The 14,113-nt window shown below is 36.4% G+C and overlaps 1 protein-coding gene across 2 annotated transcripts in view; it reads left to right on the forward strand.

The window, feature by feature from the left end:
• ATRNL1 (attractin like 1) overlaps positions 1-14,113 on the forward strand; it is an 843,932-nt gene that overhangs the window by 60,709 nt on the left and 769,110 nt on the right. For both annotated transcript variants that reach the window (XR_016038801.1, XM_055424575.2), the window contains exon 6: positions 11,811-11,985. Coding sequence is in view for 1 of the 2 variants with exons in the window: in XM_055424575.2 (XP_055280550.2) it covers positions 11,811-11,985 (175 nt within the window). In the remaining variant the exon portion in view is untranslated. The remainder of the gene's footprint in view (positions 1-11,810; positions 11,986-14,113) is intronic.

A 14,113-nucleotide genomic window follows, 5' to 3' on the forward strand; every position in this document is an offset into this window, starting at 1 on the left:
TAACGAAGGCTAGTGGGTTGGTTCCCAGCAAAGATGTAGCCACAGAAAAGTTTGATTAGGATATTCCTGTCACTGCCACTGGATCCTGGGGTACTACCCCTGGTGTCCTTACTGTGGATACTGCATGCTACAGGCTTGGGTAGAGAAGTTCTAAACTCTCCCCACATCTTTGTTATCACTTAGGAAGATTTGAAGGCCTGCTTAGTAATATCTACTTGTCTAAATTTAGGTCTTACCCCTACCTTCTGAATTGCGTGGGAATAGATTTTGTTTCTGAACAAAATCCACAGTTAAGAGATTTTCCTAAACGAGGAAGGGGGTTCAGGTGATTAGAATCTTCTAAATAAAGAAAAAATACAAATAAAATATTTTAAAGTATAGATTGTTGCCATAATTGACGAGGAATGCGTTGAACAGTTCTCTCATGTCTGTTCGGAAAAACTGTGATGTGGAATAAATAGTAGTAGTCGACAGGTAGAAAAGATAAACCAGCAGACTTCGGGGTGCAATTCTTAATTTATTGCCACAAAACATCAGTTCAGTTCAGTTCAGTTGCTCAGTCGTGTCTGACTCTTTGCGATCCCATGAATCACAGCACGCCAGGCCTCCCTGTCCATCACCAACTCCCGGAGTTCACTCAAACTCATGTCCATCGAGTCGGTGATGCCATTCAGCCACCTCATTCTCTGTCGTCCCCTTCTCATCCCACCCCCAATCCTTCCCAGCATCAGAGTCTTTTCCAGTGAGTCAACTCGTCACATAGGGTGGCCAAAGTATTGGAGTTTCAGCTTTAGCATCAGTCTGTCCAATGAATATTCAGGACTGGTCTCCTTTAGGATGGACTGGTTGGATCTCCGTGTAGTCCAAGGGACTCTCAAGAGTCTTCTCCAGCACCACCGTTCAAAAGCATCGATTATTCTGCGCTCAGCTTTCTTCACAGTCCAACTCTCACATCCATACATGACCACGGGAAAAACCATAGCCTTGACTAGACGGACCTTGGTTGGCAAAGTAATGTCTCTGCTTTTTAATATGCTATCTAAGTTGGTCATAACTTTCCTTGCAAGGAGTAAGTGTCTTTTAATTTCATGGCTGCAATCAGCATCTGCAGTGATTTTGGAGCCCAAAAAAATAAAGTCTGACACTGTTTCCACTGTTTCCCCATCTATTTGCCATGAAGTGATGGGACCAGATGCCATGATCTTAGTTTTCTGAATGTTGAGCTTCAAGCCAACCTTTTCACTCTCCTCTTTCACTTTCCTCAAGAGGCTTTTGAGTTCCTCTTCACTTTCTGCCATAAGGGTGGTGTCATGTGCGTATCTGAGGTTATTGATATTTCTCCCGGCAATCTTGATTCCAGCTTGTGCTTCTTCCAGCCCAGCGTTCCTCATGATGTACTCCGCATATAAGTTAAATAAGCAGGGTGACAATATACAACCTTGACGTACTCCTTTTCCTATTTGGAACCAGTCTGTTGTTCCATGTCCAGTTCTGACTGTTGCTTCCTGACCTGCATACAGGTTCCTCAAGAGGCAGGTCAGGTTGTGATCCACACAGTCAAAGGCTTTGGCATAGTCAAAGAAGCATAAATAAATGTTTTTCTGGAACTCTCTTGCTTTTTCCATGATCCAGCGGATGTTGGCAATTTGATCTCTGGTGCGTCTGCCTTTTCTAAAACCTGCTTGAACATCTGGAAGTTCACGGTTCACATATTGCTGAAGCCTGGCTTGGAGAATTTTGAGCATGACTTTACTAGCCTGTGAGATGAGTGCAGTTGTGTGGTAGTTTGAGCATTCTTTGAGCTATCAAGGGAACATTTCATGCAAAGATGGGCTTGATAAAGGACAGAAATGGTATGGACCTAACAAGCAGAAGATATTAGGAAGAGGTGGCAAGAATACACAGAAGAACTGTACAAAAATGATCTTCACGACCAAGATAATCACAGTGGCGTGATCACTCACCTGGAGCCAGACATCTTGGAATGTCAAGTCAAGTGGGCCTTAGAGAGCATCACTACGAACAAAGCTAGTGGAGGTGATGGAATTCCAATTGAGCTATTTCAAATCCTGAAAGATGATGCTGTGAAAGTGCTGTACTCCATATGCCAGCAAATTTGGAAAACTCAGCAATGGCCACAGGACTGGAAAAGGTCAGTCTTCATTCCAATCGCAAAGAAAGGCAATGCCAAACAATGCTCAAACCACAAAACATTCCCTCCCCCAATTCTGTGGAGTTGAAAAACAGATTACCAGGTTTTGTATAAAAGATCATTACTTGGACATTGAAATATCGTCCCTGTTCCCTTCCTATTCCAGACTATCCTGTTCAGTTCTGTCATTTAGTCCTTCTAATTCTTTGTGAATATTCAGTATTCCTTTTCAGTCCAAGTTCAGTCATAGTTCTTAGGTAACGATTGAAGTTGGATGTTTTCAGCCTTTTAGATTATTGATTAAAAGTTAGTATCTTAATGTGTAAGTCAGGTAATTTGATAGTTTTCTATAGTGTTTCTGATTCTTTAAAGTTACACTTTGGATTTATTTCAGTTCCTTGCATGTTCTTTGTCCCTAAATATTTCAGGGCTTTTCTTACTTCTGCGCGTCCTCCACACCCTCAACATTCTCGGGTCAGATACTCCCATTAGATGCTTTCATAGCACTGGATCCTTTAAATTTGTAGCATCTGCCGCATTTATGTTTGTATGATTCTTTGATTATCTTTCCTGCTGGAATGTAAACTCCATGAAGTTAAGAATAATTATGTTTTGATCATCTTTACATTCTCAGCATCTTCTATAGTGCCTGTTGTATAGTAGGCACTCAAATTGTTTTCTTTTTTTCTTAAATGAATGAATTAGAAATGTTTAGTTTGCCTGTTTAGTGATATGTGGACATTCAGGTACAGATGTTTTAGTCGACTAGTACTCCAATAAATTATGAAATTTACTTGATAAATAAAACATAATTTTAAATATTGAGGTGAACATTTGAATTTGAACAGTCTGGTCGGGTATTTTCTTTCTGTCCTTTGGTTTTAAATTTTAGTATTTGCCATCAGGTGGCAGTATTGACTACCAAAGCACGCACTTAAGACTCCATGGAATTTTTCAAGTTGTAAAAACTTGATGATTTTGTTTGTTTTAGAAAAATATGAAATCTTTTAGCTCAGATCCATGCATATTTTATCATAAATATTTTTTCAGGGTTAGTCATGTAACATATTAGGGCATAGTTACTTTGGGATAGTGTGTATAAGTACACAGCATAACTTACATTTTCCTTTAGAAATTTAATAAAGGGAGAAAGAAAAGAGACATTTAAACTACACTGAAATTGACTTTAAGATTTTTTGACCTTAGATTAAGATAGAGTTGTCATCAATTGCGGAGAAGGCAATGGCAAGCCACTCCAGTACTCTTGCCTGGAAAATCCCCTGGGCAGAGGAGCCTGGTAGGCTGCAGTCCGTGGGGTTGCTATGGGTCGGACACGACTGAAGTGACTTAGCAGCAGCAGCAACAGCAGTCATCAATTGATATGAGGGAGACTTTAGGAGGAAGATCAGTTTGAATTTGGTATGTTATGTTTGAGGTACCTTTTAGACGTCTTAGAGGAGATGTTGAAAAGGCAATTGGATTTTAGTGGAGAGAGTTCTATACTGTTTGGGTCTGACTGGCTTAAAAATATTAAATTGGAAATAATTGATGATACCGAAAACCATGAGTTCAGCTGAAATCATGAAGGAAGGGAGTACAGAGAGACAATGGAACAAAGGACTGAGTTGTGGGTTACACCAAAATTCACAGACTATTCTGTGCTAGACAGAGGTTCCTTGCTTATAGAAACTTACCTAATATAGAAAAACTTACAACCACTTATTTTATTGCCTCTGGCTTAGACAGGTAGGATAGGCAGATCCTGTCCTCAATCCCATCTCACTCTCTATTTGTCATTTTTAGCTAATCAGAACCAATCTGTGAAGCTTTGTTTCAGGCCTTTCACAGCACAAAAACAGTAATTGGAGAGCACTGATCTTTGCTATAAGAAGGACAGTTCCTTTTCATACTGTAATAGCATCATTGACCTAAACTGTGAGAACCACATATTCTTGGAACAGATCTACTGTAGTGATTACCACTCACGCAATTCATTGTTTTATAAAATTCAGATATTGTCAGAACAGCTGTGGACATTTAAACTGCACTAAAATTGATAACTGTCCTTTGGAGATTGGTTTTATGGGCCTTGAAATGTTTAGAATACTTTGGATACAGAACCCAAATCAGATTTTTCTAATGATGTTAGAAGATAGGATGCTTGGAGCAGTGTTATCTCGTTTTGCCTTTTATTGTAGAGAATTTCAGATGCAATGCACATATTAGATCACAGGACTGTTTCTGGAGTGATTACAGTAAGTTACGTGTACCGCTATTCACATCTCCCTTCTCAGCATATTTTTTCCTTTCCTATTAGCAATTCAATTTCTTTTTGGGCAGTTGCCTTTCACTTATTGTGAGTAATCTTGATGGGATGATAAATCCATATACCTATCTGTTTTAAGTGTAACTTTTCAGCCTCTTTAAAAATTCTTTGAATTTCCCCATATTTTTTCAACAAATTCCCATTTTTCCTTAAGTTCCCCAAAAGTAGTTTCTGTGGCTTACAACCAAAGAAATCTGATATACGACACTAGAGATACTATTAGAAGACAATTTGTATTTTCTGTTACTAGATTTATTTAAAATACCAAAAGTTCAGTATAGAGTTATTTATAGAAATGCAGCTTAACGAATTGTGTTGATACAGTTCAAAGTTAGCAATGTTTATTTAATATTTCCTGTTGAGAAACTACAAAAAGAAAATAAATAAAAAATTTGTCCTTAATCTGTTTCACCTTAGTAGTAAGATAAATATTTTTTTCACAATGTCATAGATTAAATTTGAAATAAATGTATGAGCCAAAATTGTATCAAACAGAAGTCTAAAACTCTGGAGCATGATATTTTCCCCCCAAACTCTTGTTTGACTGGGTTACTTTTCAGTTTCTTTTTCCTGCTTCAAAATGATATAAAGGAACTCTATTCAGACTAATTCTTTTTTTCGGAGAAATCAAAGCACGCTGTTAAAATGCCAGTCAGTTGTTAGGAGAGATAAAATTTTACTGCTTGATTTTCCATCCTGCATCTTTGTATATAGCACTTACAGTTTTTCTAGTAACATCAGCAGTTAGTATATAAATCTGTTCATAAAGTTAGGGGACCTTCCAGGAATTGCTGTTTTACTCAGTTGAAGACTTTAAGTTTATATCATTCTTTATGGAAGAATAAATATTTTATAAGATTTGTCTAAAGCAAATAAAATTTTTGTACTGATTTCTGTTATCATATCAGAGATAGATTCCCTTAGAAAAACTTTTCCAGTGCAAAAGAGAGAAGGAAGGAAGAATGTAATTCAGTAATTCTGGAATTGCTTTGGAAAAACTTTCAAAACTTTGTAGTACTTTATTCTGGATTTTGTCCTTTGCAATTATTTCTTAATTGGATTTACCTGTGATTATAGAAATGTTTTAGTTGTAATTTTACTGTTTTCTTTTGGCATGTATATTTATAATACCGAATAATGCTAGGCTACATTAGCATATTTTGCCTGTAGACTTAGTTATACTTAGTTTCCTTGTATATTGAAATGAGAGAATAAACTTCATAATAGTAATATGTTTACTATTATGAAGCTTGTATAGTAGTATTCAATATTAAGTACAATTTCATTCAGTTTTACTTTATTTACACAGGATTCTATGTTCTATAATCTCCATGAATAAAATGATGTTTAGAAAAGTTAAATAATTTTTCTAAGATTTCATGGCTAATAAGTGGGAAAGCGAGGTTTGACTTCATTTTATTCTTTTGTGATCCTAAGGATATTTTCATTCTTCCATTCAATAAGTGAATACTGAGGCCGGTCATGTAGGAGTTGTAGGCCATCTTTAGAATTTTTATTTTTAGTGTGAGAGGAAATCACTGAAAGATTTTGAGGGAATTGGTAAGAGTAGATTTATATTTTTAATTATTCTGGTTACATTGTGGAGAGTTGAATGTGATAGGTAGAGAAGAAGAATAGAAATAAGACAAGTTTGGAGACTATTTCAGTAATCGGGGTGAGATGGATGGTGGCTTGGACAAGGGTGGTAGTTGCAAGGAAAGGATCTGTGTGAAGAGACTGGTAGAGATAATTGAATTTAAAAATGTTTATAACTGGTAAAGTACAGACACCGAGACACCAGCCAGTCAATAGGATCCTGGATAAGCCATGCTGTGTCAGGCATTACCCGTTTAGTTGTCTTTTGTGAAGAGTCTGGATTATTGCAGAGGGGCCCGGGGAATTTGGAAGGGGAAGACCTGGTAGCCTGAAGCATCTACTTAATCAGTGAAGTATTTCCATATTTTAACAGTTGGAAAGGCTGTATTCCTACATACCTAATGAATGTCAGTCCAGTATTTGTTGGATATGGATATGGGAGAAAAAGAGAACTGAATAGCTCTAAGATCTTTGTCTTGAACAACTGGGTGAATGGGAGTACTGTTTACTGAGATGGTAAACACAGGTGAACACAGATTTGGGAGGGAGGCATCAAGAGTTTAGGTTTGGACATATTAAGTTTGAGTTGATTATGAGACATCCCAGTGGAAATGTCAGTTCAGTCATTCAGTCATGTCTGACTCTTTGCAACCCCATGGACTGCCGCACGCCAGGCTTTCCTATCCATCACCAACTTCCAGAGTCTACTCAAACTCATGTCCATCGCATCAGTGATGCCATCCAGCCATCTCATCCTCTGTCATCCCTTTCTCCTCCTGCCTTCAGTCTTTCCCAGCATCGGGGTTTTTTCCCGTGAGTCTGTTCTTTGCATCAGGTGGCCAAAGTATTGGAGTTTCAGCTTCAGCATCAGTCCTTCCAATGAATATTCAGGACTGATTTCCTTTAGGATGGACTGGTTGGATCTCCTTGTAGTTTAAGGGGACTCTGAAGAGTCTTCTCCAACACCCCAGTTCAATAGCATCAATTCTTCGGTGCTCGGCTTTCTTTATAGTCCAACTCTCACATCCATACATGACTACTGGAAAAACCTTAGCTTTGACTAGACCGACCTTTGTTGGTAAAGTAATGTCTCTGCTGCTTAATATGCTGTCTAGGTTGGTCATAGCTTTTCTTCCAAGGAGCAAGAGTCTTTTAATTTCATGGCTGCAGTCACCATCTGCAGTGATTTTGGAGCCCCCAAAATAAAATCTGTCACCGTTTCCATTGTTTCCCCATCTGTTTGCCATGAAGTGATGGGACTGGATGCCATGATCTTAGTTTCCTGAATGTTGAGTTTTAAGCCAACGTTTTCACTCTCCTCTTTCACTTTCATCAAGGGGCTCTTTAGTTCTTCTTCACTTTCTGCCATAAGAGTGGTGTCATCTGCATATTCGAGGTTATTGATATTTCTCCTAGCAGTCTTGACTTCAGCTTGTGCTTCATCCATCCTGGCATTTCGCATGATGTACTCTGCATATAAGTTAAATAAGAAGGGTGACAATATATATAAGTAGTTTAATTTTGAGTCTGGAATTCAAGAGAGGTTGTAAGGATGGAGATATAAATTTTAGAGGAATCAAGAGTATAATTCTACTTTGGGTTACAGAATAGCCTCAAAAATTTGTCTCTCAGTAGCCTGTCACTAGTGCCAAAAGTTACATCGTTAGAAATTCATTTGTGCTTTTTGCTTTAACCTGTGGAAAAGGTAGCATATTAAATATTTTTGAAAACATACTGTAACTTAAACTAGTTTAGTACATCTTTTTCAAGAGAGCTGTAATCTACTTACCTTGAGGAGATTCCCATCTTGATTGATGAAAGTTATAGAGGGAGAGTTATGCAGAGATATTCCATAAGTGTCCAGATAATAAAGTGATGGATTTTTCATGGATGTATTTTTGTGAAATGGGAGTCTTGGATGAGCTTAAATGATATTTAATGGGTGGTGGAGCCTTTGTGTGTATAATACATTCTTTATAGTTATTTGTGTTTTAAACTAACATTCAGTACATAAATTTGCTCTTTTAATCATTTTAGTTGTAGAGTACAGAAAACTACAAATTAAGGCATCTAATTTTCCTTAAAATTTTAAGTCATATTCATAAATCTTTCATTCTGTATATAAGCGTATTAATTTAGAGTGAAATAATGACCATCTGTAGAGTTTGGCTGTTGATCATTCCTTGTAATCACTGCTAGAAGTTACAGAAAATACGGGAGTAACAAAGACAGGAAAAAGTTGCTGTTTTGCATAGAAAAGTAGATATTCCAGATTGCACAGTAAAATTTTTATAATCTCTAAAGTCCAATTTCTTGTACTAAATAACAATATTTAAGTAAGTTAAATAAAAAATTTTAGTTATTAGCATTAGTTTCCTGCAATTGCTGTAACAAATTACCACAAACTTGGTGTCTTAACGGGGACTTGCCTGATAGCTCAGTTGGTAAAGAATTCATCTGAAATGCTGAAGACCCCAGTTCAATTCCTGGGTCGGGAAGATCCCCTGGAGAAGGGATTGGCTACCAACTCCAGTGTTTTTGGGCTTCCTTTGTGGCTCAGCTGGTAAAGAATCTGCCTGCAATGCGGGAGACCTGGGTTCGATCTCTGGGTTGGGAAAATCCCTTGGAGAAGGGAAAGGCTACCCACTCCAGTATTCTGGCCTGCAGAATTCCATGGACAGTCCATGGAGTTGCAAAGAGTTGGACACCACTGAGCAACTTGCACTTTCACTTTGGTGTCTTAACACATACTTATTAATCTCTTACTATTCTGGATGTGAGAGGTCTAAATCGGTTTCACTGAGCCAAAATCAAGGTGTTGGCAGGGCCACACTCCTTCTGGAGGCTCTTAAGAATCTGCATCCTTGACTTTTCTAGCAGTAGAGTTGCAATGCCTGCTTTCCTTGGCTTTTCCCCCTTCTTCCATCTCCGAAGCATGGAGCACAGCATCTTGCTTCAGTGGTCCTGTTGATTTCTCCTTCTGTAGTCAAATCTCTCTTAGAAATCATGTGTGATTACATGAAGAGCCCACTTGGTTCATCCAAGATAATTCCCCAACTCAAGATCTTTAACTTAATTATGTTTACAGAGTCCCTTAGAGTAACTCTTAAGGTAAGAGTTATAGGTTCTAGTGATTAGAACCTGCTTTATCTTTGGGGCTCATTATTTAGCCTACCACAAGCTTGCTCTGAACTGTTTTGTTTTAGTGTGGACTTCATACATGTATTATCGATTTAAATATCTTAAGAAGTTTCAGTTCAGTTCAGTCGCTCAGTCGTGTCCGACTCTCCGCGACCCCATGAATCACAGCACGCCAGGCCTCCCTGTCCATCAGTAACTCCCTGAGTTCACTCAAACTCATGTCCACAGAGTCAGTGATGCCATCCAGCCATCTCATTCTCTGTCTTAAGAAGTTTCAGTTCAGTTCAGTTCAGTTCATTTCAGTTGCTCAGTCGTGTCCGACTCTCCACGACCCCATGAACCATAGCACGCACATGCCATTTATTCTCTATCAACCTCTGCCAGGCGAAACTATGTATTGACTGTTTCCAACTCTGTGTCTTTAGGCAGTAGACTTGTTTTTAACTTTTTGTTTAGAAAGAGTTTCAAATTTATAGAAAAATTGAAAGAACAGGGATTGTACAAAGAATATACAAATGCCCTTTACCCAGATTAACCTATTATTAACATTTTATACTTTTTGATTTATTATTCATGACTTAAATCTACATTTTTCTTTTAAAGAAAACAGCATTTAGCATTCAGACCAGTAGGTGTACCACTTATGTATAATGCCCATATGATCTTATCTCTTTTCAGTTGAATTAGAGGTTGGCAAACTTTTCTGTAACAGACCATATAGGAAGTATTTTTGGCGTTGTGAATTGTATGGTCTCTCTTGAAACTGCTCAACTCTGCTGAGTATGGCAAACTCAGGCTTCAATAATACTTAACTGAGTGAGCATATGGTGTTCCTTCAAAACTTCATTTACAGAAGCATGTACTGGGTTGGATTTTGCTCATGGACTGTTGTTTGCCAACCAGAGTTAAAAGAGGTCTAAGTGGTTTAGAATTGTACTTTTAACTTAAAAATAATCAACATGTCCCTTTAATTTCTTTAGTTGCTAAGGTGTAGTTCACTGACTTTTCACTTAGAAATGATAAAATTTTCTGTATCTGATTTAAAAGATTTTTTTGTTATCAAAGAGGTGATCTACCTAATTTTTACCTGAAAAATACAGACTCATAGAATGTAAACCTTGAAAAGGACTTTGAAGATGAGTGAATGAATGCAAATGCATGGGTGAGTGGATAAGCAAATAAAAACTGTGAAGGTTAATATTTCTGAAGGGGTCTGTTTGGATGTTTTAAAGTTTTGTGATTCAGTGATGATCTAAAACTTTTTTGGTAAGAAATCATTACTTTCATAATTGTGTAAAAATGCTCCTTGACTGCGGTGCCAGCATTTGTGTTGACTGTTGAGTTAGGACCAGATAGTATTCTTATTATAGGCTAAAAAAAATAATAAAATGTACTGATACCTTTGTGATAAGTGGAGGTCAAATGATGTTAGGGTCTATTTTATAAATTAGAAAGATTTGTAAATGGTAGATGAAAAGTGCTGTGAGAATTATTTTGTCAAAGTAATACAGGTATCTTAAAGTTGTGTAAAAAAGGTGCTATAGCATTAATATCATTTTCAGCTGGAGTCTAATGAATTACTTTGAGCAGAACAACATCATCCATCATTTTAAGCAAATATTAATTTTACTGATTTTATAAGCTTTTTTATGAACATAATTTATAAGCTTATATAAGTTTTATACTTATAAAAGAACTTTAAACATAATATATTTCTATTAGTTTCATTAGAGTTAAAATAGTTTATGAGCCCTTAAATTTGATGAAAATAAATGTATTTCCATTAGGAGCATTCCTTCCATAACTTGGGTTTGAGAAACACTGATCTAGCCTAGTTGGCTACATTTTACAAATGATGAACCAAGACTCAGAGCAACATAGTGAATGTGGATAGGAAAAGACAGTGTTTTCAACTTGTAGTATTTAAGTTATCCTGTACGCATTAATAGTTTTTTAAAATTATGCATAATAATTTTTTCAGTTTATGGACAGTAAGCCTCTCTACCAATACCAATTTTGGTTGTTCTTAATAAGAATGCTGCTAAGAAAAAGTGTAATTTTTATTTTTGTGTTTCTTTAATACAGTTGTAAACAGAAAGTGCTACAATTTACAAATGCTTTAATTTCCACTCTCTTTAAAAAAATTAAATATTTATAATAACCCTTAGGAGATATTTCTGTTTTACAGATGAAGGTTTGATGGTGGCAGAGGTAAACAGACTTTCCCAAAGTCACACTTTTAGTGACAGAACTGGGGTTTGAGTATATTGTTTTCCATTTTCCATTCTAATATTCAAGTAGAATATTAGCATACTAAAATAAATATGAAATTTATATTATTTGAAGAATTCTTTCCAATTGTGATATATATTTGAACATATTCCAGCCTAATTTGAGTATATGATTTTTTTTCCTCCTGTATTACATTTGCTGTTAGAGTTTTTCCTGTAAGTTATATTTCAGACTATTATGTCCATTATATTTATTAATATGATGAGCATTGAATTCTTAAATTCTCTTAACCCATATATTCTATTTCTGTAGTCTAAGGTCTTTGTTTAATGCATTGCATTGTTTGATTTTTCTTTTAAATAGGTCCTGATTGTTCTTTGAATGTTCCTTCCACTGAGTCTTACTGGATTCTGCCAAATGTTAAACCCTTCAGTCCTTCCGTAGGTCGGGCTTCCCATAAAGCTGTTTTACATGGGAAATTTATGTGGGTGATCGGTGGATATACTTTTAACTACAGTTCTTTTCAAATGGTCTTGAAGTAAGTTTTTTCCTCATATTTTTCCAATCTATTTTTTAAGCTGGGTATTTTTGGATAATGAAGACTACCCTAAATGTCTTATTGCTATGCTGATTTATGAATGGTTGTCTTTGTGATATTTGACTAATTTGAGAATATATAAACTCAGTATATCCAAAAGTTATTTGTCACTGTGCATATATGTTTGTTCTGTGTAAACATTTCTTTAACTTTCTAGAGTGCTTTTATTAAATTCTGAATAAGAAAGTATAGCTTTAAATAAAGCCAGGCCAGGCCTGTATCGGCCTTTGTGAATCCTGGTCACCTTTTAGTTTTTCAGAATGAAGTATAATTACTTATATAAAAATACTTTCAGTTTTTTTCCCTCAAATTTTAATTTACCTAAACTTTTACTCTGCATTTACTTTGCAAACTTTTATTGGTAGAGCGGTACCAGTGTTGTAAAATAGGTTATCGATTTACTGTGGACTTAATGGAGATTGTCCTTTGCTTGATTGGATGATAAGGAGAGTTGTATGAATGCCAGCTTTATCTGAGTTTTTTCAGCTGGTGATTGTATTTTATGAGCTATTCAATAACAAAATAAAAGAGGAAATTATAATTTGATTATCAGTGTTGTTTTCAGGGGTCACATTCATAATATGTAATAACTGATGCAACTTGGGCATCAAGCAGTCGGAAATGACCTTGGACAGTGTACCATATGGTCTATACCCCAAAAGGGTTGCTGTATTAGGCAGATAAATATACAGGACACCCAGTTAAATTTGAGTTTCAGATCAACAGTGAATACTTTTTTAGTATGAGTAGGCCTCTTGTAATTTTATTTTTCAGTTTTGTCTCGAGTGTTGCATGGGTCATACTTATGCTAAAAATTTGTGGTTTATTTGAAATTCAGATTTAGCTGGGCATTCTGTATCTATAAACCCTAATTTCTGAATATATTAGACCTATTAATTTGGGGGATTAAAAGATTCTGTATATAAGAGGAGATTGCTTTAAAACTATGATTGAGTATGACTGGAATTAAAGTGTAAAATAAATTCTGGAGAGAGGGAGGAAGAATTTTAAGTAAACATTTTAATAAATGAAGGATAACTATCCTTCAATATCCTGTAACAATAAATGAAAGATAAAATATAGTAGAAAGAACTGAAAGAGAATTGGATATGCAAAGACCGTGAGAACTGAGAACTGAGATATAAATGTGGAAAAGAAAAGGAAATTAGCTATGATTCATGAAAATGAAAAGTTTGTGAAAATAGAGTGGAAGTTTGGATTAAATTGTGGCATTTGCAAAGTAGGGTTGTGAAGACAGTATAGTTGTCAAGGGAACTTGGACATCTTAAAAGTTTATATTCTGTACAAGGTAAATAGCACATTTTAAATTAAGTGATGAATTTTACTGATATTCTCATAAACATGTATTTTCTATTTGAATCAGATAGTTTATTATTTTTTTTTGTTTGAAACCTGTTTCTTTTGGTTACAGTGTTTATTTAGTTTTGTAGTAAACTAGAGGTATAAGATTAGAAGTAACTTTGTTGCTGTTTTCACAGGGTTCAGTTCAGTTCAGTTCAGTCGCTCAGTCGTGTCCGACTCTTTGCGACCCCATGAATCACAGCACGCCAGGCCTCCCTGTCCATCACCAACTCCCGGAGTTCACTCAAACTCATGTCCACAGAGTCGGTGATGCCATCCAGCCATCTCATTCTCTGTTGTCCCCTTCTCCTTCTGCCCCCAATCCTTCCCAGCATCAGAGTGTTTTCCAGTGAGTCAACTCGTCGCATGAGGTGGCCAAAGAGCATGTTTTTCATTATTCTGAAGGCGTTTAGTTGTAGGTAAACAGAGAATGAGATGGCTGGATGGCATCACCGACTCGATGGACATGAGTCTGAGTGAACTCTGGGAGTTGGTGATGGACAGGGAGGCCTGGCGTGCTGTGATTCATGGGGTCGTGGAGAGTCGGACACGACTGAGCGACTGAACTGACCGACTAACTGACTGAAGGATGTTTAAAAAGCTTTTTAGAAGTAATGGTGTAAGTAATAAGTTGATTAATCTTCTATAATAGAATTTAATTGAGGTGTATGTGTTACATTTAAGACGAATTATTCAGTAAATGATG

This window comes from Moschus berezovskii, chromosome 12 (assembly GCF_049115385.1).
Source record: "Moschus berezovskii isolate FMDL1 chromosome 12, NW_MosBer_1.0, whole genome shotgun sequence".
Classification (NCBI taxonomy): Eukaryota; Metazoa; Chordata; class Mammalia; order Artiodactyla; family Moschidae; genus Moschus; species Moschus berezovskii.